General features: G+C 40.5%; 1 protein-coding gene across 4 annotated transcripts in view; it reads right to left on the bottom strand.

The window, feature by feature from the left end:
* Window positions 1-25,414, bottom strand: part of myo16 (myosin XVI) — a 119,123-nt gene that overhangs the window by 27,767 nt on the left and 65,942 nt on the right. For all 4 annotated transcript variants that reach the window (XR_010667608.1, XM_065961995.1, XM_065961994.1 and 1 more), the window contains exons 14-27: window positions 23,230-23,335; window positions 22,044-22,161; window positions 21,346-21,493; window positions 20,140-20,257; window positions 17,957-18,074; window positions 17,144-17,215; window positions 16,246-16,387; window positions 15,360-15,432; window positions 9,624-9,776; window positions 8,850-9,050; window positions 7,366-7,441; window positions 6,014-6,210; window positions 2,930-3,010; window positions 1,223-1,428 (exon numbers count right to left, since the gene is read on the bottom strand). Coding sequence is in view for 3 of the 4 variants with exons in the window: in XM_065961995.1 (XP_065818067.1) it covers window positions 1,223-1,428; window positions 2,930-3,010; window positions 6,014-6,210; window positions 7,366-7,441; window positions 8,850-9,050; window positions 9,624-9,776; window positions 15,360-15,432; window positions 16,246-16,387; window positions 17,144-17,215; window positions 17,957-18,074; window positions 20,140-20,257; window positions 21,346-21,493; window positions 22,044-22,161; window positions 23,230-23,335 (1,809 nt within the window). In the remaining variant the exon portion in view is untranslated. The remainder of the gene's footprint in view (window positions 1-1,222; window positions 1,429-2,929; window positions 3,011-6,013; window positions 6,211-7,365; window positions 7,442-8,849; window positions 9,051-9,623; window positions 9,777-15,359; window positions 15,433-16,245; window positions 16,388-17,143; window positions 17,216-17,956; window positions 18,075-20,139; window positions 20,258-21,345; window positions 21,494-22,043; window positions 22,162-23,229; window positions 23,336-25,414) is intronic.

Below are 25,414 nucleotides of genomic sequence, written 5' to 3'. Positions count from 1 at the left end.
CCTCTCTTATTATCTGGCAGGAATGTACATGTTAATCCCTTTATCCTCAAAAAGAAAATGGAGAGAGAAATAGTGGGAGGAGTGAGAGAGAGAGAGAGACAGAGAGAGAGAGAGAGAGAGAGAGAGAGAGACAGACAGAGAGAGAGAGAGAGGGAGAAAGAGACAGAGAGACAGAGAAAGAGAAAGGGAGAGAGAGACAGGGAAAGAGAGAGAGAGAGGGAGAGAGAGGCAGAGAAAAAGAGGGAGAGAGAGAAAGAGGGAGAGAGAGAGGAGGCCAGGAAACTGACTGAGGATGGGAGAGAAAAAGAGGGAGACAGAGAGAAAGAGAGAGACAGAGAGAGAGAGAGACAGAGAGAGACACAGAGAGAGAGAGGGAGAAATAGAGAGAGAAAGAGAGACACAGAGAGAGAGAGAGAGAAAGAGAGAAATAGAAAGAGAGACACAGAGAGAGAGAGAGAGAAAGAGAGCGAGAGGGAGGAGGACTGAGGATGAGAGAGAAAGAGAGAAAGACAGACTTAGAGATAAATCCTCTCAGTACTGGTTCTTAGAATCAAAGAAACAGCAAAAGAAGGATTGAGACAAACAGCCAAACCTAGAGAGATAGAACATGAGGACAGAGACATAAAAGAGAGGTGATGTGGCAGAAACACTGTTCTTGCTCTGCTTTTCTACAAGTTACAGAAAAAAACCTTACGAGCATTCCAAGTGTGGTACAAGGAGACCTGACACACTGGTTGATGTGTGTGTGTCAGGCTGACATGGGATATATGATAGCAGTATTCATCACTTGCAGCAGACTCTAATCACACTCTTAAAAAGCCATTCAGGGTCAGTTTGTGCTTTTTAACAGTGAGGGTTGCTGTGACTCGTCCTTGTTAATGTTTCAGTCTGCAATGTGAGCGGCTGATCCTGTGCAGTATATACACTTACATTCAATTTGCAGATGTAGAGAAGGCATTTGCTGTAAAGCTTTTAACTGTGACCTGCGGGGGCCTTGTCATATATTAAACTGAGAGAGATCGCAGTGACCTGCTGGGAGCTCAACATGTCTGCAGGACTGAGAGAAAAAAAAAAGTGCAATCAATCATCTGTAAGACCCTTTTCCTTTAGAGAAGAAGCTAATGTGGAGTTAATGAATCAGCACACAGAGACAGAAAACATCAGAGAACAAGTTTTTGACAGTTGCAGTGCTCTTAATAATGCAACATGACCGACCACCGACCTGCTGAGGAAGCCTGGGAAGGACAGGCGCACGGGGTATCCATAACGGATCATGCGCACCATCTCTAGCACCCCGATGTATTGCAGCTGGGTGGACACATGGAAGCTGTCGAAACTGTCTGGTTGACCGCTGGCGTTTGGGCGCACGCACTCCACAAAGTGAGGCGTGCATGCCTGCAGCTTACTGATCAGCTCTGACAGCGAGTTCTGAAAGGAGGTGAAAACAAAGGAGATAAAGATAAGCAACATGTTCTGATGAATAATGTGTTTTTAGTAGTTCAGGTTACTGTGCAGTAAGTACTGAAGCTAAGAAGGATGAGCGCTATGTCTTCTTCCTTTTTGATGTTTTAACCAGATCTGCAGGCCGCAATCACTTGACTGAGATTTTTTGGGGGGTGTTTTTGCCTCTCTGGAGGAAACAACAGCACAAAGAGTTCTTTACTCTCTCTCGGGAGTGCCAGTACGAGACAGCTTTTCTTCAAGCCTTGAATTCATTGATGCTGCATCAAAAGGTCACACAGTCACACACAGATCCAGATGCACGTAAACACTTTGCAATCTGCGTTTTTGCAAAACTTCTAACTGACGTGGTTTTTTTCCTCCGCATACCTTCAGTCACAATGCTCACCATCTCATCCCTCTTCTACGAGCGTCACTGGGAAGGATTCACACATACAAATGAGTGCACATGGGGCACACAGTGGTTGTTGTTCATTGTTCATTCACTCATGTGGAGGGCTTCATGCTTGGCTTGGTGCAGCACCATTCTTCAGCCCACTCTCTCCTTCTCTGCCATTCCCTGAGGGGACTCGTCGACCACAAACCCACAACTCTGATTTGTGCAACACACTGGATTCATTCAGACCAAAGGTGCTGCTTCTCAGGGCAACATTTCATCCTCCTTGCGTCACCAGCAAACGGCAAACTGCTTTTCTCTAACTGAATATTAAATGTTACTTTATATAGTTATGAAATCAGTCACACAATTCTTCTCTGAATAGTTCTTAGAGCTGAATAGGTTTTGTGCATAGTGGAGAATAGTTTTAATAATTTTGAGGACGGTGGGCAGAAGATGTGCAGTGATCTCTGTGTTGTTCTCCGATGTGCAGACGCGGACTTGACTGCGCCTCTCTCTCTCTCTCTCTCTCTCTCTCTCTCTAGAATAGTCCTGTGTAGTGTGACCACGCCAGCGTGGGAATGGCGCAGCTGCGGGCCAACTGTGCTTGAGTATGGCACGGTACAGATGGCCAGTGTGACCGCGCCCCCTCTGCAAAAGTTAAGAGTTAAATTTAAGTTTTACTTACCCATATACAGAATGGGGTCAGTTTTTAATTCACAGTAAAATCAGTTTTTTTGGAAACTGCTTATTGAGCATAAGTTCTTAAGGAGCTGAATTCCCACCCCAGCATGCACTGGGGCAAAAGGCAGGTTTCACTGTGTACTGGATAATTCACACTTCTGAGCTACCTTAAGTCAAACCTGCACTTCCTCCTTCACACCATTGGACTGCTTGAGCGAACTAGTGTGGGAGGAAATCCATTCAGTGAAAAAGAGAGCATCTTCCAGCTGACACGTTCAGACCCTCTTGCTCAACATGCTCATTAAATGGATCACAGACTTTGACCCACAGACCCTCTACAGAAATAGACCTGACACTAGTTTGCAGCTACTACAACATGTCTTGTGAATGAAGAGGAAATGTTCTTACTCTCAGCTGGACAGCAGCTGTAATGGGCCCACAGCGCTCTAACCGTTGGAGGAAGGAGCCTGAGCCTTTCTTCTTCGAGATCTGATCATGGAAAGAGATTATGAATAAAACATTTAAAAAAGCGAGATAACTGCACAAATATGGATTCATAGAAACATCATTTTCACAAATAATAATACAACATTAAATAGAATTGGTTATCTCTAAGTATATATTCATGAAGCATGAACATCAGTTAGTCTTTGATGCTGTGTAGGATGATTGCAGTCCCAATAGACTACTTCTCTGTCAGTCCTAGTTATTCTGTTTCTCTACAGCTGAGCTTGACCCATTTCATTTATTATTGTATTTATTGTCCTGCGCTCACTGTGGAGCTACAACATGACTTAATGTTACAGTAAAAGGCTGCTGGGACACATTGGGGAGGTGAAAGTGGTCTTATGTAAGCTTGCTTTCTAGATGGCTAATGAGCTACAGAGACATCAGGCAGAAACCTCAAGGTTACACAACCAGTGAGTGTTTTTAGTCACACATGTGCACCAGTACAGTATGCTTTAAGAAACCTGGAAACAAATATAAAATATATATAAACACTACAAGCTTTTGGTCGGTATCACGTGCAGTTTTACGGCAGATAAAAATATCAATGGTCAAAATGTTCAGCAGGCCAAATAATCAAATAATTAAAAAAAGGTTTAATGTAGGACTGTTTCTAAAAAATACTCTAAATCCAAACACACACCCCTCACCACTGGTCTGCACAGGCACACGTCATTCTGTGGGAATCACAAATTTGTGTTTCCAAAAAAAATGCTTTGCAAAGAGAACTTCAATATAATCTTATGTACAACAATACAACCACCTGGTTTTGCCTCCAATGTAAAAATGTTAAATGCACCCCTAATAGCGCCGCAGAGCAAACTGTGTCTCTGTGCACCAATGCTTGTTTAGCGTATTTAATTGAGCCATTACACGATCATTGGGGGAAAAACTGGCCACTTTCTATGCAAATCAGGCTCAATGTAGAAGAGCTTCTAACTCACAAACGTTGGTGCTAACAGCCACACGCCGTTTGAGTCTGTTGAGACCAGGAGGTAACTACTCTGCTGTATTTATAAGAGATGCAACACTCAAACTTTTCCAGCGATCAGGTCAACATTTCTGCCTCTGTATGACTTCAAATAAATTGTCTGTTTAAAAAGTCTGTCACATATTACTTTGACATAACTATTATTGATATAATCAGAGGTAAATCAGACGTGGACGGTCAGTGCCTCGACACTTTATCCACAAGTCAAAGTCACCTTTTTTATTTGATTTTATTTGTTTAAAGATTTATTTTGGGCTTTTCGTGCCTTTAATGCAGAGGGAGGACAGTGGATAGAGTTGGAAACCAGGGAGAGAGAGCGGGGAATGACATGTGGAAAGGGTCCACGGGTGGAAGCGAACCCGGGCCTATCGCTTGAGACGAGAGTCTCAACACATGGGACGCGCGCCCTAACCGTTGCGCCACCAGCGCGCCCACAAAGTCATCTTTATTGTCAATTTTTCAAACATGTGCTGGACTTACAGAAAAATAAAAAATAAACATTTCTCTCTGAACCATGGTGCAAGCTAAGTATAAAAAGATTTAAAAATACAAATATTATTATAAAAAATATATTTAAAAAGTACAAGATAATGTGCGAAAAGATGTGCATTCAAAGATTTAACGAATGAGGATGTACGTTTTTTTTTAACGGAGTTTCTCTTATTTTCTCCATTTAGACAGAAAGCTTTTTTTTTTTACGTTGATGCTCATTTTTAAATTTTTAAGTCTGGTATCCAAATAAACCTTGAAAAAGTTTCCCTCTCCTGTTTCAACATCTTTTTTTGATACTTTTTTTAAATTTATATTTTCAGAGTAAAACAAGACAAATGAAAAGAAGGGAGTAATAAATGAAAGGTAACCTGGGCCATGCATTAGTCAAAATACACAAATCAGGGTTTTTCATTTAAGATGAGTTACATTCCGAACAGTACATATTCCATTTCTTCCAGACTTTTATATATTGGTCAAACTTTAGCCTTAATGAGAAGGTCAGTCTCTCCATGCAGTGTCCTGTTTCATCATCTTAATGCGGCCAAAAACATCTTCGTCAGGATGAGAGTGCAGCTCTGTGCAGACTAAAGGTGCAGCTAGCTTCTCTCCACATTCAAACACAAAACAAGAGCAGGACAGCTTTTTGGGCATGTTTGCATTAGACCTTCAGTCGGGCAGATAGCAGGAGCCAATGACTCATTGGAGCTATTTGTGGCTGAAATCCATTCTTAGTGAATCAGGTCCTAAGGTTTTTTTTTGCTGTCTACTTGTGGTGCGCATAACCTCGTCTGCTGACTTATTTATTTCCTAAAAACAAGAAACTTGGTCTGTTTTTTCATAATGGCAGAAAATTGTGTGGTTGCATGTTTTGATTACTTTCTCTCCGGAAGTCTTGAAGCTTGCTGCACATTGTGCAACGAGCAATTGGATTCGCAAGAGTGAGTCGCACTTGTGTGTCAGACCTGCGCTACACACAGTGAGATGACTTTTAAGACATTTAACACTCGGATGATAATTGTTTTTGTTTTATGCATTTATTGCTATTCAAAGCAAAAGCATGTAAAGTAAATTTTACATAGATTGCAAGAATTCTGGGATGTTAACGGGCAAATTGGCATAAACAAAAAAAAAAAGAAGAAAATTTGTGCATGTGTAAGAATGCTCACAGTTTCCATCTTACACAAATCCAATTCCCAGAGGTTTATAAATAGCCTTATGGTGGGAAGTTGTTCTTTCCAAAAATACTATCTCTGTTCTTCCATTGATCTCCACAAAAGGAAGTTGAAACAAACAGCTTCTGATTGGTTCCTTCAGCTTATCAGTGTTAATATGTTATCGTAACATCGTAAGTTTTAAAAGTTAAAAAGAGAATCACAATGTCTATAAAAAATTACAAAATATTTAATAGGCAGAAAATGAACATGGTCTTTGATGGTTAGCTAAATTAGACAGCATGTTTGGTTCATGCACTCACTGCTTAATGACAGTGTTCTGTGCTGTACCTTGGTAAGGTCATGATATCTCCGTGGCTGTTGGGGGACAGTGTTGGTGGTGACAAGGGATGCTGATGGCATCCTGTGGAGCAACAAGGCCGCTTTAAGCCCTCTCAATCCAGCACGGCTCTGGGCTGCTGGCACCAGAGAACCAGTCTGAGTCAGCTTGGACTGGAAGAGCTGCTGCAGTAACACGCTCTCGCTGGCTGCAGGGCACAAAGAACATACAGAGAGAGAGAGAGAGAGAGAGAGAGAGAGAGAGAGAGAGAGAGAGAGAAAGTGGGGAAAAAAATGTAGAAAAGAAGCGACAGCATTGGTGGAAATAAGGGGGTGGTGGAGAATAATGAGAGGTCGGATGAAAAGATAGAGAGAAAGAAAGAAAAGGAGGAAGAAAACAATGCAAAAGGATGAAAACCAGAACACAAGTGTAAGGGAAGAAGCGAGGGTGGGGAGGGGGCATAAAGTTAGTCTTCATGTAAACAATCAGTCCGACAACAAGAGGGGGTGGACCATGCTGCTCGACAGCACGTGGAGTGGACCACAACAACAATGAGCTCATTCAGAAAGCCAAACAACATGTGTGTGCAAACGTGGGCGTGTGGCTCTCATCTACAACACTGAGAGAGAGAGAGAGAGAGAGAGAGAGAGAGAGAGAGAGAGCGAGAGAGAGAGAGAGAGAGAGAGAGAGAGAGAGAGAGAGAGAGAGAGAGAGAGAGAGAGAGAGAGAGGTAGGCGCACTAAGCAAAGAAAAACAAACATGACTCCTGGACCAGTTTAAGGACTTAATTACACACGGCTCCAGGAGTAATTGTCTTTTCATTTAAAGCAATTATTGCCACCACCTGAATATCTAGACTTGCATGGATCCCTTTGCCCATCACACAGCTTTAAGGCTTAAACCTAAAAGTCAGGAGGGGATGAAATCCATAAGTGGAAACCAAGTATGTTTGTCAACGTGTGCAGATGAATGGCAGTGACGCATCGACTCGGGCAGAGGGAGCGACAACAGCCAAGTGTGAGTGAAGGGCTAGCCTTTTAGAAGATTAACCTCATCATGGGAATTATAGCAATTAGGCTGCTGGACGTTTATGCTAGCCTGGCAAGTCACACAACGACTGCCTGTGTGCAGCTAACCACAACACCCCACATCTGGCACCTTCTATAGACAATATACACACTCAGACGAGGCTGTCTGCTGCGTATGTGATGAAACACACACACACATGCAAACACAGCCACACTTATATACAAAGGGGGGTTTTGTGTGCTACAAGTTTGGACAAAGAGTGCATCTTTGTGGTGAAGTGTGCTCTGACGCCACAATGTGCTCATATGCTTGTTTTTTTTAATTGGGTACTTACACTTCATCGTAAACAACAGATTCTGAGGAAGGGAGTCCTTGTTTCGTTTGAGGGATCCGGTGAGGTCATAAGAAATCTGTTTAAAAAAGATATCATACACAGAGAGCTACTGAAACAGTTTGTTACAAAGTCATTAATAAATCAAACTTACCTTTGTAAATGCATCAATTGGAGTTCCTTGCATAAAGCATTTTGTCGCATTAAAACCTCAATAACGTCTTCATATAGTTTGGCCTATTGATTTAACCTAAATGTTTATTTTTTAGTCATTGGGAAGTTTGTGTTTACCAGCTGAACTGACTTGAGGGATTTGAGGTTACTCATGTTTGGAAAAATGAACTTCATATAGGACTACAAAAGTTGTTTTCAGACCAAACAGTTCTGGGGACTTTTTGAAGCAGAACTATCCTCTAGAGAGTTCCCTGAGACCTTCACACCACCCAGACTTTTACTCTGTCTGCCTTTGCACCACCATGGTACCTACTCTGAAGCAGTAGCTAAAGAGGTTCCTCTAAACCGGGTTCTAGGAACTAAAATAGTTCATAGTTCCTGTGGTGCAGAACCACTTAAAAATAAAGGGAGGGTTCCAACAGTTCCTGGAACTATGAAAAAGTTCCTGCAGTCCGAAAACGCCTATTAACCTAGCATTGAACATGTGCCACCTTTGACCAATAAGAAAACAGTAATCAAATAACATTTTATATTTAAGTAAGATAAAGTTAAATGTTGCGTTATTATAATGTACGTTTTTTATATTTTATATACATCACAAATGTTCTATTAACCAACGACTTACATAACAGAGCAAATTAAAAAGCAAATTTCCCACCAAGGGAAGATTATGAGAACAAAAGTATGTTCTCTGTTGAGTTTGAAAAAAGGTTTAGAAGTTCAGCACAAACACTTGATATATTCTATGCACGGCAGCCTGTGACTTTAGTGTAAGGAAAAGTCCCTCAAACCCTTTTCACACATTCGGAAATCTCCTGAAAAACTCCAGAGATTAGTCTACCTGGAGGTTCTTTAGGCTGTGTGAACGCAAACAGACGCATTTTTCGCGCGGACTTTACCCAGAGTTTCTCCTCCAGACCTCTAGTATTTTATCCGCAGAAAGTCCGAGTGAGCTGATGTCTGAACGCAGCAGCATATACTCCAGAGATTTCAATTTGAGCCAATAGAAAGAGAATGACGTTTATATAGTGACTGTCTAAAGCGTCTGCACGCGACCTCTACGTTCTCTGTGCTCTAATTAAACGTCTGCATTCTGTTTTCTGTTCATCAGTTTGTTGTTCTCCTCTCTTTTGTGGATGTTGTCATTCCATTGGATTACACATAGCATCGATATGAAGGCAAATATCCTCATTATAACGCCTGCAGGGTTAAGAAGTTGACTTTAATATATTTAAAGTAAAGGATTTGTATTATTCTCTCCAGCATCAACGCCTGTATGTGCACCTCTTCATGTTTCTATAAAGCACACACACCTGTCCGGCGAAGTGGTTGACAGTGAAGGCCGGACCCTGGTCTTTAGGTGGGGGGTTTCCGTTGCCGTCCTTAGTTGTAAAAGAGAGGCCATGAGTGGGATTGGAGTCTAGCTGGGTGGACAGCCTCTTGTACATGGTCTGCTCTGCTGGCCTCAGACTCTGGCTCTCCTCGTCTAAGACACACAGCAGTCCCTGCGGCTTCTGGAGGGACGACAAACAGTTTTTTGTACATTTTTAATAGAGATAAAAGGAAAAGTGGAGTGAAAATGTTAATCTAATTTTTTATTTTATTTGTTTGTTCCGTACATGTAAAAACACAAAACAGAAAAAAAATAAAACAATTCACACTTTATCCCATGTACAGAAAGGAGCAGGGAGAAGAATAAATCTTGTTTTGCCTGCCCCCTTACTCAAAAAAAGCAAAACAATAAATATCTGGTCTGTCCAAATTACAATCAATGAATGAATATCAACATAAAACAAATCTGACAATTCAGTCTTCACTTCCTCAGAAATTAGAAGGAAAACACACAAAACACACTAACTGCAAATTTCATACAGTCTGATAACTTTGTTCTTATACATTTTCTGAAATATTTAAACACAACCCTTCAAATCCACAATTTAATTCCAATGACAGAAATACATTCATGTTTTAAAGTTGCATAAATGTAAACAGGTTCCCATTAAACAGTATTACGGGACAAATAGAGCTCCTGGGCTACCACCAGTCTTAAAGGTAATGTATTGTTCTGACACAGCATCATACGTTACCTGCAGAAAGAAGTCTAGAACAGCTGACTGGTTGCCGTGGGAGCCTGAGGTCTCCATGGTGATGCCTTCTTGCATACACTCGGCCCGCTCCTGCTGGAATAGCACCTCGGAGACGTACTGCCTCAGCCGCTCATTGGTCATGTTCACGCACAGCTGGAATGCACACACAAACATCAACCTGTAAACACACACACTTCAGCGATTTCCCGGCATGAAGCTACTCCTTCGAGGTATTAGTGTAATGTGTTCCTTTTGGTAAACAAAGAAATATAGGAATAAAATCTCAAAACAGAAGCCACTGTGGGCAGTCAACGGGACAGGAAGGAAATGACAACTTATATCAGACCCAAAATCAGGAGAACAGTTAAAGGAGACATCTCATGCATGATATGTAGCAGGGATGGGCAACTTTGGTCACAGCGAGGGCCACATTCATTTAATTCTTACTGCCAGAGGGCCAAATTGTAGGATATAAAATTGATTACAGTCAATTATGTCTCAACTTTAACTCAACATATACCAGTGATCAAATATTATTATGGACATATTTCTGGTTTTCATGATTTCATGGCAGATTTTGTCATGTTTTTTTCATGACAAAATTAACCTAAGGGCCACGTTGAGGGTTGATGGGGGCCGCTTGTGGCCCCCGGGCCACCAGTTGCCCACCCCTGATATGTAGTATTACTCGCCCCTGTGTAGGACCTTTTCAATCATAATTTAATATGGACAAAGCTTTCCTGCTGGGACACATGAACCTTTACTAACCCAGCAGTCGACCAATCAAAGCACAGCACAGGGAGTTGACAATAAAAATGGGTTTGTTTATCTGCTGTGTGTGTGTGTGTGTGTGTGTGTGTGTGTGTGTGTGTGGCACTCTGGAGGGATGGCTCAAGTGTGGCTTGTCACATCGATGTAATGAGCAGAAAAAACGTAGACTCTGTGGTGGAACAACTCAGGACATCAGAGTGCAGCAGCAGTGAGGCCCTGTTTAAACTTCTCCTGAACCTGAATGTGTCACACAGCTCAAAAGTAAAAAAATAAATAAATCTTACATCGCTGTAGTCGAGGAATGAACCCTTCACTTGTGTTCTTGTGAGTGGTGTCCTTGTTTTCAACCCGGGATTTGCTGCCTCTTTGTTTTGCACTCTAAAGTTTGTGTGCTTTATGTAACTTAAAAAAGTTGATGTATTTAGTGCTCAAAGAAAAGAAAAGCCTTGAAATCTTAATCTGTGCGGTAAACATTTTCACAGGGCTTACAGAAAAGGCTTCATGTTCTATTGATGATCATACAGAAAAGCGAGCTCTAGTTTTCTTTATTTTGTTGCTTTTCTTTTTTGGACACTGTCACATGAATGTACCAAAAACAGCACTTTTGGTCCATATTTCAACCGACAGGCCGCTGCATCGAGATCTGATCTGAAGGTGTGTGTCTCCTGTTTTTCTTCACTACGTGTTTGTCTGTTCATCGCCTCTGAGCCGGTCTAGTACATTAAAGGCTTTAGTCCCAGCAGGTGGTTGATTGAGTTAGCTCATTGGCAAAGTGCTGAGCAGGTACAACACACCCCTGACAAACACGCTCTAATTAACAAGCGCTAATGACTCTGATCTCGCAGCGCATGTGAGGTGTGACTGTGAACTCGTCTGCATGTGGGTGTGTATCTGTGTGTGTACAAACATATCAAGAGTGTGAGGGGGTTGTTTGCCACTGATGTGCCTCCTACACCTTAAGAGATACTCATCATGATTGTTTATTCAGAGACTCGCTCCTGGTATCCTGGATTCTGTGGGTGGTGGGGTAGTATGTGATTTTTTTCCTTCTCTGGGACCTGAAGAAGAGGTCACACCCGAGTGGATTTTTTGTTTTGACAGCCAATTTGGCCGTTAACGAGCCGGAATTACGGACATATGCTATAAATGGCCATATATGCTGAATAAACTACATTTGACAGCAATGAATAGCACAGAAAAATCACAAATGCTGTTTGTGTTATTGCAGGAAATAGTTTTCTTTAAAGTATTCTCAGAATTGTGTACAGCACCACTCAGCCTAACGTGCGTCTCATTCTCAAATCATGGTTTAATTTAACTCAGTGCACCACAGGCAGCGAGCTTAAAGGAGTCCAAAGAGAAAGTAATCACAACATGCAACAGCACAATTTCCTGACATCATAAAAAAAAAACAGGCAAAGTGTTTTGTTTTGTTCAGAAAAAAACAAAACTCAGCATAAAACAGGGTGATGCCCACCATCAGCAGATGGCATATAGATAGAAAGATAGAATCTTTATTATCATTGTATACAAGGACACAACAAAACTTAGTTAGCAGCAATCCTATACAGCAGCGTTTACAAAAACAGTTCACATATATAAAAATATATTTGTGGTTATATAAAGACAAATATGTTTGAGAAAAGTGGCCAGAGCAATTGCTGTTCAGTGACTGAATAATAATAATGTGGTGGCTGAAAGAATATATACAGTTATTATTGTGCAGTGACTGATTAGGTAAACAAATATATAGAGAGAGATAAAGTGCAAATAAGTGAAGTTATAGTGCAGTGAAAGAGTATATACATTGTGCAGTGACTGGATGAGTAAATAAAGTACAATGAATGAATAAATAAATAGACAGTTAAAGTTAAAGTGCAGTGACTGAGTAAATAAATAAACAATTATAAAGCAGTGAATTACAAAGTTATTGCACAAGTAATATTGAACAGTTAGCAGAGGTTAGGTATCGGTACTGTGAAAGGTTGGAGACCCCTGAATGATATGCAGCTGATAATATGTCTGTTTTGTATAATTCAAGTTAATATTTACGTTCTCTTGGCTAAACATCTTTTAGGAAACAAAACTTTTGTTTCAAGCGCAGTGGTGCCTGGGGTGTGTTTAAAAAGTGATTTACACTGAAAATCAACTGCACAGCTCCTTCATGGCATCTCTTCCACTTTTAAATTATATTAAACAAACTTTATATCGCTTTTCATAATTTGATCTTGTTATTTTTATTTAAGTTTCTTTGCTAATTGTTTTGCACCAAAACACCAAGTCGAATTCCTTCCATGTGTTCATGATACAAACACATAAACAACAGAACCACGGCTGTTCTATCTCTCTCTGTCTCTTTCCATTTTTCTTTGCTTGTTTTTGCTGATTTGACAGCAGCCTAACCATTAGAAGCACCTTTTTAATAAAAATGTCAAAAATGACTTGCACACCTAAGGAGTGAAGAACAGCGGAAACTGTACATTAGTGTAGTGATCATGATTGGTGATCTTAAGCAGATAAAAAAGGGGGAAAATGGTCGACAAATATTGTCTGTGCGTGAGGGTGTCACAATATTCCATTATTCATTTTTGATTATTGTTTATGTGGCATATTTCCCAACGTTTTGTTTGTTGATATATTTTATCTGCAGGACAACTGCACCTGAGCTAAGGTTAACCCTGGGTCACTGTAATGGAAAAATTCTGTTTACTGTCGAGGACACATTTTACTTACAGCTCGCTGGAGAAATGCTACAATAATTTAATACGTAATATTGCTGTTTTGTCTTTACCCGAGGATGAAGGTTTCTCACAAATAGCTAAATATCAAAGATACTCAGACTTGAAGTTTCCTTGACATTACTGTTGTGCAACATTTTGAAATGTATGACAAAATGTATTTGATATTTGACTGCGCCTGTATCGGCAATCCTTATATAGGCATGAAGGTTTTTCTGTGAAGCATGTGTATATAAACCTGAGCATATTGTGATTACTTGGAGCTTTCCTTCAGACTGTATTGACACTCTGAAGCTTTGTTCCTTCTACTTGCAAGAAGAATTAAACTAAACAAAGACATTGATTGACTCATGATCCTTTCTTTTGCATTGTTAACGGAAATTTCCAGCACATGACACAATCCTTTGCTTCCATTCGGAAGGGCCACTGTCAACTTAGCACATACAACACTCACACACATACACGCACAAACTTACAACTAACACTCACACGAAAAGCAAAGACAAACACAGAAAGGCCTTAATAAAAGCTGGGAGGAGATTGAGAGCTCCACAGGGAGGGGGGGACATAAACTCTGAGTAGCAGGAATAAGTACTTATCCTCTTGAGCTCTATGAATTACACCCTAAGACACCTTACACACACACACACACACACACACACACACACACACACACACACACACACACACACACACACACACACACACACACACACACACACACACACACACACACACACACACACACACACACACACACACACACACACACACACACACACACACACAGTTATATAGGCACTTGTCTGCCTTGATCCCTGCTGGTACTACAATGGGGAAGTCTATTAAGAGTGCATGCTTGATGAGCACTTGACATATTTACAGCCAATAACAGGTGAGCACTATAGAGAAACACATGTTGTTCTGGGAAACACCATGCAATGTCATCAACACAAAGTGACAACGTGAAAACAACCGAGCATTACAGACATGTTGATCCACCCGCGAATAGACACAATTAAGTACTAGGTTATATCAAAACAAGTTCAGCTTCTATGCTCCTTATATCTGGAACAAACTCCCAGAAAACTGCAGGTCTGCTGAAACTCTCAGCTCTTTTAAATCCAGGTTGAAGACTCACCTGTTTACAGCCTTTCATTAAACAGCTTTAATAAGATTTTAAACTTTAACTCTGCACTGTAACTTTTAACTCTTTTTATATTTTTATTTTATTTATTTCAATTAATTTAATTTGAATTATTTTTATTTAAACATATTATCAGATTTAATAATTTTCAGTGATTTTTTTTAATGTTTAATGTTTAATGTTTCTTTTCTTTCCTCTGTCATGATGCTTTTGATGTCTTGTGTGAAGCACTTTGAATTGCCTTGTTGTTGAAATGTGCGACATAAAAAAAACTTGCCTTGCCTTGTCAAAATCTATTCCAATATTTCTACGTGAAATTCTAACGTTTTAATGTACAAGGTAAACTTGTGTTAAAGCTTCCAATCATTGTGGAAAACAGGATTTCAAAAACTCTCTGGAAAGGAGTTATTGGTGTGCTGACGTCAGGATCTAAATGTTGTAAACTGAGCTCTATGACATGCTTGTTTAGGGGATTTTCATTGAATACAGTCAACAGCATTTTCTCATAACACTTTTTTATTGCGCAACAAATATAGTTTGGGAAAAAAAAGGACCATAATTTGATTTTTGAAAAATTAGTTGTTAATGAATTTTTGTTGCAGCCCAAAGTATCAAAATGAAATCATCTGGTAAGCCTTCAAATCTGACATGAATTATAATGTAGAAATAAGATTCACACACAAACACAAACACAAACAAAGACACATCCACACACACACAAAAACACTGGTTTGAAGCTGCACTCTGACTTCTCAGACACAGGCAGTCATTGTGTGAGTTCATTTGAGGACAGCTGAGAATCACGCCACAGACCTCCCTTCATTCATTACAATTACACTCTAAAATAGAAAAACAAAGTCCACAAAAATGTTACTTATTAGATTATGATCTGTTTGAAACTACCACACAGCAAAGTATTCAGAGAGATTTCAGCTTTTAGAGCCTATGAGGTTAATTAGGGGGATGTCGTAAATGTATTAGGCGGGAGAAATGACTGTCAGCAGGAGGGGGAAGTGGAAAATGGCATTCATGTTTTTTTTAATTTGCACTGAAATCTAATAAAAACAAGTAATGTCCCACCTGCTCAAAGCCATTCCTCTGAAATTCTTCAAACCCAAAGATGTCCAAGATCCCAATTTCCAAGGCAGGATCCCTACAAGGAATTATGAAGAACAAGAGCATATTTTTGTCAACATTACTTCTTTTTCAACGTGAGAACTTTTTTCTCTTGCTTGTGTTCACCCTGATAGGAATGTTCATGTGTGTGTGTGTTTGTGTGTGTTTATGAGTGAGTGTTAAAGAGCAATAACACATCTGAAGGGGGTGTGTCCCGAGTAAGCATTGTGGTTGACAAATTTATTACATTCTGCGGTTGGTGTATAAACAAGGCGAAGCACAAAAACATTCCAGGAGATGGAACGTGCGTTATCTATGTGATAAGACTTCACAACATCAACAACAACCAAGGATCCCTTGGCCTCCAGCTAGAAGTGTTTGTACGTGTGTGTGCCTGTTTTTTGTTTGTGTGTGTGTGCATTTAACATTTTGTGTACGAGGCCTCTACATAACCTTGGGTGTGTTCTGTATCTCGACCCTGTTTTGCTCAGTATGTTCTTCTTCAGTGTGCATGCCTATCCCTGAATGTCATGCAACGTAAACTATTACAAACCTCAACTGTAAACTGTGAGTCATGTTACAATATCAGCGTGCTCACAAACAGTGACTGCTCCTGTGTGCTGACAGATATAAGAGTCTGTGGTTACAGTTATCAACAGCCTGGACTTCCAAAGAAATCTGAATGGGGGTTCACACAGAAAAAGCTTAAAGGCACCCGCGCCTGCCCCCCCCCCACACACACACACACACACACACACACACACAGGCGTGCACACACACACACACACACACACACACACACACACACACACACACACACACACACACACACACACACACACTGCCATACCCGATGCTGTCGTCCTGCCCCTGCAGGTAGTCGTTGATACGGTTGACTAGATAGCTGAAAAGGCGTCCATAGATGGCCTTGGCGAGATGGTCTCTGTACTGCTCTGACATCTCCACCGTGTTGCGCCGAGTGATCACATCACCTGTGAGAAAAAGGATATTGAACCCAAATTTTTAACATTTCATCATTTTGATATAGAACAGCGTATATAGAATATATATATATAGAAATAGCGTGCCAGCTTTATTATTATTTGCCAAAGGGTTGATGTCTTTCTAGCATCTCCACTCATATCAATAATGTTACACACTGTGTGTGTTTTTAATAATAATAACTCTTTCCACAAGTGGAAGTGTACATACCTTGTATTATTCTATTACTGTATTTTTTCTCCCTTTATTTAACTGATGTCCATATGTTTGATTTTTAATTTCTTGTTATTTTTGATAATTATATTCCTGTTTCTTGAGCTGTTGTGACAAAGAAATTTCCCCCATGGGGGATCAATAAAGTTTATCTTTATCTTTCAACAGGGATGATATCGGAAAATACCAATGTTCAACACAAAAATCCTTGCAGTCTGAAAAACGTTTTCTGACAATTATCGGGAGTTTTTTGATCTCACATAAAATATTTCTCAAGTGTGATCTTTGTCGCTTATTCCCTAAACACTGTGGTCAATAGTGCTGCATGATGATATACTGCTTCTATACAACTAAGCTGCTATACTTTATTAGAAGCTGAGAGCGAGACATGGAAGGCTGATTAGATTTTTCCTCAACATTTCATTTCAGTTCAGATGATTCAGTTGATTAGCTTTTAAACAGATCGACTCTGCTGCTGTGTGTTTAACAGTAACGGTCAAGTGACGGTGAAGGCAGGTGAGAGAGGAGGATACCTTTGAAATACTGAACATCAGAGGTCAGGCCAGTGCTCAGGTCTTTGGAGCACAGCTGTAACATTCCAGCCACTGTGCAGAGAAAGGAGGGAGACACAGAGAGAGAGAGGCAGAATAAATTAGGGGTACAAGATCAAAATATCCGCGTTAAAACATTTCCTGTGAGGAAGTGCGTATCAGAAAGGTAGAGCAGATAACATCCCACAATCCCATCTGCTCTTTCCCGCTCTGATGATGATATCACGCTGCTGAATAACAAGCCTAGCTCTGCTGCAGATCATTCCTGTCTAATTGATCTTTGGAGCTGGCAGCTATTAGTCATCAATGGATTTCTGAGCAGAGGCCACAAACAAGTGGAAAAAAAACAAAAAAAAAACAGGTGACAGCAAACCAGAATCCCTTTGCTGACATCACTAGCTTTGACATCACATCTCCCTGACAACTAACGGTAACTGTTTCCTGTTCAGGCGCTGATGTCATTTGTTTACCAGCTCACTGAGGTCAGAGGTCATAGAAGCACATGTAGAGGTTGAACTATGAGCGAGACAGAGAGAAAAACAGCCACAAAGGGTGTTTGTAACAGCGCTTTTCACGTTCATGTTTAAGCAGAAAAGGAGGATTTTTCAAATAAGTGAGTCTCTGGCGTTAAGCTAGCACTGGCAAGCAGAAGTCCAGTGGAAAAAGAAAGGGAGGAGGGATGACGACGAGGTAAACAAAGATAAGAGGGTGTCATGCACCCGTCCTTCCCCGTCCAGGCTCAAACCTCCAGACTAGCTGGAAATGCGACGGTGGTCATGTGACAGAGGCACTGACCTCTCTCCAGCAGCTGCAGGTCAGAGGGGAAGGCTGTGTCGGCATCTGTCAATGCTGTAAAACGTAGGTCCCCAATATGGAGAACAGCGGATAGCAGCATAAACACTGAGTCAACCTCCTAGAAAAGAGAGAGATGAAGAGCAGTTAGACAAACATAAACTATTCATTGCTTAGCCGTTGAAACCATTTTGACAGAATTAAAAATATGGAATTTCTTTTCTTCATTGTGTGGCCTGAGCCGGATCGATTTTATATTTCTCTACAGATTTGTTTTCCTTAAAAGAAAATACTGAACTCCGAAGTTGATTAATTACATGATACATCCCGGACAAATCAAATTCTGAACTCCACATAGACCCAGCTACTTCTGTTGTAATAACATTTGCTCAGGTTTTCAGTGTCCAACTGTTGACAAGATAATGTGATCTTTAGTAAAAAATTAAATTCTATTGTTTTTTTTTAACCCTTTTTGAAAAGATTTGTATTTTAAGTAGAAGCCAACTTCAGGGCTCAGTGTGACAGAAAAAGTCTTGAAGGACTGACTAACCTATTGCGTATTGACAGAGAGAGAGAGAGAGAGAGAGAGACAAGAGAAAAGAAGAAAAAGAGAGAGATAGAGAGAAAAGAAGAAAAAAACGAGAGAGAGAGCAAAAATAAATGTAGAAGAACTTGTCCTATCATCCAATTTAATGCAAAATGCACTAAAGTAAAACCTTAAAACCATTAACTGCATAAAGGAAATTAGATGTCCTCCCTCCCTTCATTCACACATTCCTCTTCCTCTGTGCCCCCTCTAACTCCCTCTCTCTCTGCCCTTGAGTAGAGGACGCTCTGGAACCCCCCCCCCCCCCCCCCGCTCTGGTTCTACAAGAGGGGGATGTTTGAGTTTACCGCGTGTGCTTGTGTTTGAATATGTATGCCGTGTGCAGTGCACTCTCTCAAGGCAGGATATTGGAGCTGATATCTGGGAGATAAACACGAGCATTAGTCTCTGTCTGACACTCAATACGCAGACAGACCCCCCCCCCCCCCCCCCCTCTCTTTGGCGTGAGAAGAATGGGGAGTGAGGGAGAGAAAAGGAGTGTTAATGACGATTGACCTTTTGGGTCTGGACTTGGAGTCGTCCCTTGATTAGACTTAAGACAGAGACCAATGGGTGGTGGTGGTCTATCACTTCCACTACGACCCCCCCCCCCCCCCCCCCCCTCTTCTGTACACGTTCTGTCTTATCCAGCGGGCACTACTACTAGCCTCTGATAATACCACTATCTATCGCTCTCTTCCTCTGTCCCCTGAGCCTCCCCTGCGTGTATTTACTGTTGCTGGATTAAAAGGTGAGATAGTGGTCACTCACTGCTGACAGATGCTGACTGGGAATCTAAGAATAGAACGTGATAATGGGCCCGGGAACAAGGCGGGCGATGGTGGTGCACAGGACAGACTGTACAGCACCCTTTGTATGTGATCAGACGCGTCATATATTGTCTTGTGATAGATATCTGAAAACATCATTTGAAGAAATCTAAACATTTATGCAGGATGTGTGCTTGCAGCCTCTTGTATCAAATACCTGACTGTAACTGTCTTATTTGATTTTAATTACTGACTTATCACTGTTGTAAATTCAACCTTTAAAATTATTTCAGTGTACATATTGTATTGTTCTTATTGCTCTTTTATTTTCTGTAGTAGCTTTATCTAATTTCTCGTTGTTTATCATTTATGTATGTTTTCTCTGCATCATTGTAAATGCGGGTTTCCCTCAATGATCTCTCCGAGAACTTAAATAAAGGTTTATGATGATGATCCTCAGAATGCACACTGTACTCAATTATGAAAGGGAACATATTCTATTCTATGTGCAATATTCATCAACTTAAGAAGTCTGAGATTACAATGTACCATGTCTTTAACTAGTAGATTGTGGTCCAAAAAAAACCCCTTTAGTTATGCTCTCCATATGGCTGAAGTTAAAATAATGTAAAGATACTCTGTAGGATCCATTTTTGTGTGCACATCTCTTACAGGATCCGAGCTGTGACTCTAGGTAGCTAAATTCTCAGGTACATCCCATCAATAACCTCATAAGTGGCTATTTCAGGTTCTCTGACATCAACACTTTGAATGATCCCTGCTGTCAACAACCTTTTGAATAAACAGGAAGAACAGAAGTCAATCGATACCTGCTTGTTGAAGCCCAGGGCTCGCAGGGCTTGTTTGACTGCTGCCAGGCGTTCCCTGCTTTGGATCGAGGCTGTCGCTACTGTAGGTTTTTCCCCCGGAACTGCTCCATTAAGATACCTGGAATAAGGACAAGATGATGAGGCGATAAAGACCACATTATATCGACCAACGACACAAGCAGAACAAACAAATGAGGAAGTAGACTCTATGATAAGTGGATCAATGTGCTCAGCAGGGCTTTGTGTACATTTCTTTGGATTGGAAAGACCTCAAAGCAAAATGTTGTTTTTTTGTGCAAAAAAGTTTTGTGCAAAATGACATACAGACCATTAAACATTATGGAGAAGTGAAAATAAGGTTTGAAAACTGCAGAACGTGAACGAGCAAACCCAGAAAGACTCAATAGGTTTGTTGTGATTCTAGGGGTTCCAGTATTGTTCCAAGCTGCAGACTGATTCAGGTCAATGCTTAAAACACCGGTGGCATACAGTAGATAACAGCACAGTCAGACTCACGGTCACTTTAGTTAGAACACGCATGAGTAGAGAAAAATGAAGCAGAAAAACAAAACAGATAAAGTAAGAACATTCAGATAAAGGCACAAACAAATGAAGAATTACAGTTATACAGATGTTGACAGTTAAAGGCTTTGTGATGTTTTGATCCAGCAGATGTCGCCCTTGAGCACCAGCATGAAACCAAAACAACTTGCGCTGCATTGTTGTGTTAGCATGCTAATGCTAGTGATCTTTATTATGCTGGTATCTTCACACTGCATGTAAATTTACCTGAAATGAGCGTGATCTAGAAACACAGTTAAGCAGTGAGTACAGCATGTTATTCTTCTTTTCTCTAGTCCCTCAATTAAACAACTTTTATACACGAGGGGAGGAGTCAGCCGGCCGTCCTGGCGATGTAAACAAACTGAAGCTAGGACTCTGAAAACTCTGAAAACATCACAGACAGTGGGACTCGGGTGTTACACCCATTGTAGACAGTCATGACTCTCAGTTATTTTCAGAGAATAGACTTGATTTATATTATATTTAAGTGTGAAAAATCACATAGAAAGCCTTTAACAGCACTAAAACAGGCTCTCAGGGTATCTCATACCATTGTATAATGTGAACATTTTGGGATTGAGCCGCTTATTACAACATTACAAACTCTCATTATTATACAAACAGAGACTGACCAACACATACCTATGAGTCAGGACATTGTTGAGGTAAAGTGCACTATGCTCCTCAGGCGACATGCCTTCAGCCATCAGATAGAAGATGCTGAAGCTGTGCTGTTGAGGAGACAGGTGCACCAGGCGGGACTTCTCCAGCATGTACGTGTACAGTCGAGCTAAAAACATCAGACGTGGTTCATACTTTAATAACAGGTGTGTAAAACAACGTTCACAGAGTGCTGACAGTGGCAGTACTGAAGAGTCATTCTGTTGCCACTGTTAAGTGGTCAGTGCTGAGTGATAGAATTAACTGGGGTAAAATAAGGTGAGCACGCCTGCAGAAATGGAGTACAGACTCATGGGCTTTTACTGCCCCCTGCTGGTGTTTCAAGACACTGCATCTGAAATCTATTATACAGTGTTGCTGTGAAATGGATGTGTTGTGAATTTCATGTCTGCTGCCTTCGTTGAATAATCACAAGATGAGCATTAAAAGAAGCAATAACTATCAGCAAAGTTACCATGGAAATACATATTCTAGTTATATAATAATAAAGAACAAATGTGTGTAAACTAAAAAATTTAAATATAAAGAAGAATCAAGTACTTGTAATCCTACTCAGGTCTTATATGTTGAATAAAGAAACCACTTAACAAAGTGAAAACTACAAAAAAACAAACCGATCATTTTACATTCTGTGTTAAATTAAATGAATGAGTGTTTACCTCTGAGCAGCGTCCTCCTCTTGTCACAGTATTGGATGGTCAACAGCTTTATAAAGCGGCTTGAGTTGTTGTTCTTCTGAGTCTTTGCATGACCGAAGGCCTCCAGGATAGAGTTAACCTGCATGTTTGATCAAACAAACCGACATTCGATCAGTTATTGGAATATCATAAGAAATGAATTCAAGAATGGATTATGAAGGTTTACTAGTAAGGATTAAAAAAAACTTGTATCTATCTTTTTCAAAGACTTAAATTAATTTCTGCTTCCATTCCTCTGTCAACCACTAGATGTCGATATTCATCCATTTTGTGTGTATTTATAAATGTCTGTGTCCTAGCATGATCAGAGAGTGAGCTGACCCAGTTATGGACGACACAGCGATGACTTCATCAGAACGAAGCTCTTTACTTCAAGACAACACACTGCTTTGTTAACCAACTGATAGACTGAGCACGGAGCTGGGGAACCATGTGGGAAGCACCATGAAAATGTCCCAATGTGATGTGAGTGGATGTGGGATATTGATATTCTACTGTACTCTCATCTCATCAATACTCTTTAGGCTGTAACTTATCACAAATAATGCCCAAACATGTTCTCTTCTGCAAACGGTTATGTCATACAGACACATTACTAAATGAGCCATCCTTAAGGGTATTTTAATGATGCAATCAACCAGAGGGTCAAAGCAGTGAGTACAGTATGTTATTCTTCTTTTCTCTAGTCCCTCAATTAAACAACTTTTATACACGAGGGGAGGAGTCAGCCGGCCGTCCTGGCGATGTAAACAAACTGAAGATAGGACTCTGAAAACTCTGAAAACATCACAGACAGTGGGACTCGGGTGTTACACCCATTGTAGACACTCATGGCTCACAGAGTTATTTTCAGAGGATATACTTGATTTCTACATTTAAGTGTGAAAAATCACATGTTAACCCTTTAACACAGCTGTGAACAACACCACAGCACACTGTGTGCTATCTAAACTTTCATCAAAGAGGAAATGGAGTTCTGATCAGAGATGAAATGCAGTTTGGTAAAGTACGCATGGAGAGAAATATAACAATATTCAGTTTGTTTTTTGTCACTCAAAATATTAAATTTATAATACAGATGATATTGTGGTAATGCCACATGTTCCTAAGCCAAATGAGCTTTCAGGATGAGCACCCACATACTTACATGTTTCATTCTGGACTCCAAGGCGAGGCCTTTGGGGCTGGAGCGGGCTGTCAGGTGTCTCACTATGTGCTTACATGCCTCGGATTTTCCAGAACCACTTTCACCACTATAGAAAGAGAACTAAATGAATATTTAATTGAACTAATGCTTATGGAGAGGATATTGCTATAACTACTGGCATTGTTTCAAAAAGTGAAACATTTTCAGGAAAAAAAAGAAAGCAAATAAAAGTTAGGAAATAGAACCACAGCAGCTGTAGTGGAAAAACAATCCTAATAATGACTAGATAACCAGAGATATAATTAAAAGTAAAGTAAAAACTGTTACTGGGATAACAAATTGGAATGACACATAGCCCTCTTTATGATTATGGGGTTTAATAGGAGCAGCTGCAAATGCCTGGAGTATTCGTGTTCACTAACTGTATGTGGATAAATGTATGTATATGTGTAAATGTAGACAGTACATTATGCTTTCATTGTTGTTAAAAGCATTGCGGGGGGGGGGGGGGGGCTGAGGGTGGTTTTGGGTGGTGGATCAGGGAGATGAGAGGGTTTGGGTAGGGATGGGTGGCTTTATATTTTGTATTCTGTTCATCATGCAGCGATTTGTACTGTTCAAGTTAAAAACTCAATAAAAAGGAAAAAGCAAACCTAACAGTTAAAGAATCTCAATGTGTGTATGTGTGGGTCTAACACCTCTCCTAATGTGTCTTGGAGGAAAAAGCTGTTATGCATGAGTCACCAGGGTGTTTCCTCACATCTGTTACTTAAGCTATATGCCTCCACCCACCTGACATCACCCCTTTAGGGGCCCCCACACCATCACAATCTAGACATTATTTCTTAGTTCTGCTCTCTGTCCCCAGAGTCAGAACCAAACATGGAGAAGCAGCGTTCAGCTTCTATGCTCCTTATATCTGGAACAAACTCCCAGAAAACTGCAGGTCTGCTGAAACTCTCAGCTCTTTTAAATCCAGGTTGAAGACTCACCTGTTTACAGCTGCCTTTCATTAAACAGCTTTAATAAGATTTTAAACTTTAACTCTGCACTGTAACTTTTAACTCTTTTTAAATTTGTACTTTTTTTATTTCAGTTAATTTCATTTGAATTATTTTTATTTGAACATATTTTCAGATTTAATAATTTCAGTGATTTTTTAGTTTTCTATTTTAATGTTTCTTTTCTTTCCTCTGTCATGATGCTTTTTCATGTCTTGTGTGAAGCACTTTGAATTACCTTGTTGTTGAAATGTGCGACATAAATAAACTTGTCTTGCCTTATTTGTCATACAACAATTTTTTGTTTTTCAATTGTTTTTTAATTTCATATGATGTTGATATTAAATCTTTCGTATGGTATCTGTACGGTCGTGCTCTGACACAGACATGCAGAGAGTTGAGAACAGAATAGTAACAGCAGGCAGATGGCTTCAGAAGGTCAGGAGCCCTTACTAATAACTGCACTGTGCTATGGGTGTGCTGTTTGTCAGTGTGTACTATGTGCACTGCTATATTTCCTACTGAGTGCGGCCTTGCAGAGTGTGAGGTCCAATGGCCTTTCTGCTGTCTTTTCATTTACCGGTTTTATTAGATTTCAAGGGCATGTTGTTAGAGCACTGGCCTCGAGGGATGATGGCCGCTGATTCCCTGTAATTGTGAAGGAGAGTGTGTGAGTGCATGTTGAGTGCATGTGTGGGAAAAATTAAAAGGGACACAGGAAGCTTGGACAGAAGAGAAACCCGAAAGGAAGGATAAAGTGGAGCAGGCAAATAATGGAGACAGGGGAGTGTGTGTGCATGAGAATGCAAAGTACAATGTCCTACCCTGTGCACGTGTGTTAGTTTGTGTGTGTGTGTGTGATTGAGATGGATAGCCTGTGGCCCGGGATGCATTAACTCTCTGCCAGATTGGTTACAACTCAGCAGGAATGTCACTGGAGAGCCGGAACAGAATTTAATTGCAATCAGGGAGCTGCCTCCGTCCATCCGTGGACAAAGAGCGAGAAGCGACAATGGTACCAGCAAACCGCCATCTGTGTGTGAATGCTCAGGTGTACATCTCGGTATTCATCTTTCACAGAGTGTAGACCAGTCGCCTGGGAGAGCGGTGTGAACAAACCAGGGGGGCAGACTGAACCATTAAAATCCACACTTTTTTTTCCACTTTGTTGACATTTCTGTGCA

This window comes from Labrus bergylta, chromosome 13 (assembly GCF_963930695.1).
Source record: "Labrus bergylta chromosome 13, fLabBer1.1, whole genome shotgun sequence".
Classification (NCBI taxonomy): Eukaryota; Metazoa; Chordata; class Actinopteri; order Labriformes; family Labridae; genus Labrus; species Labrus bergylta.
This window is presented reverse-complemented; position numbering and strand designations above follow the sequence as displayed.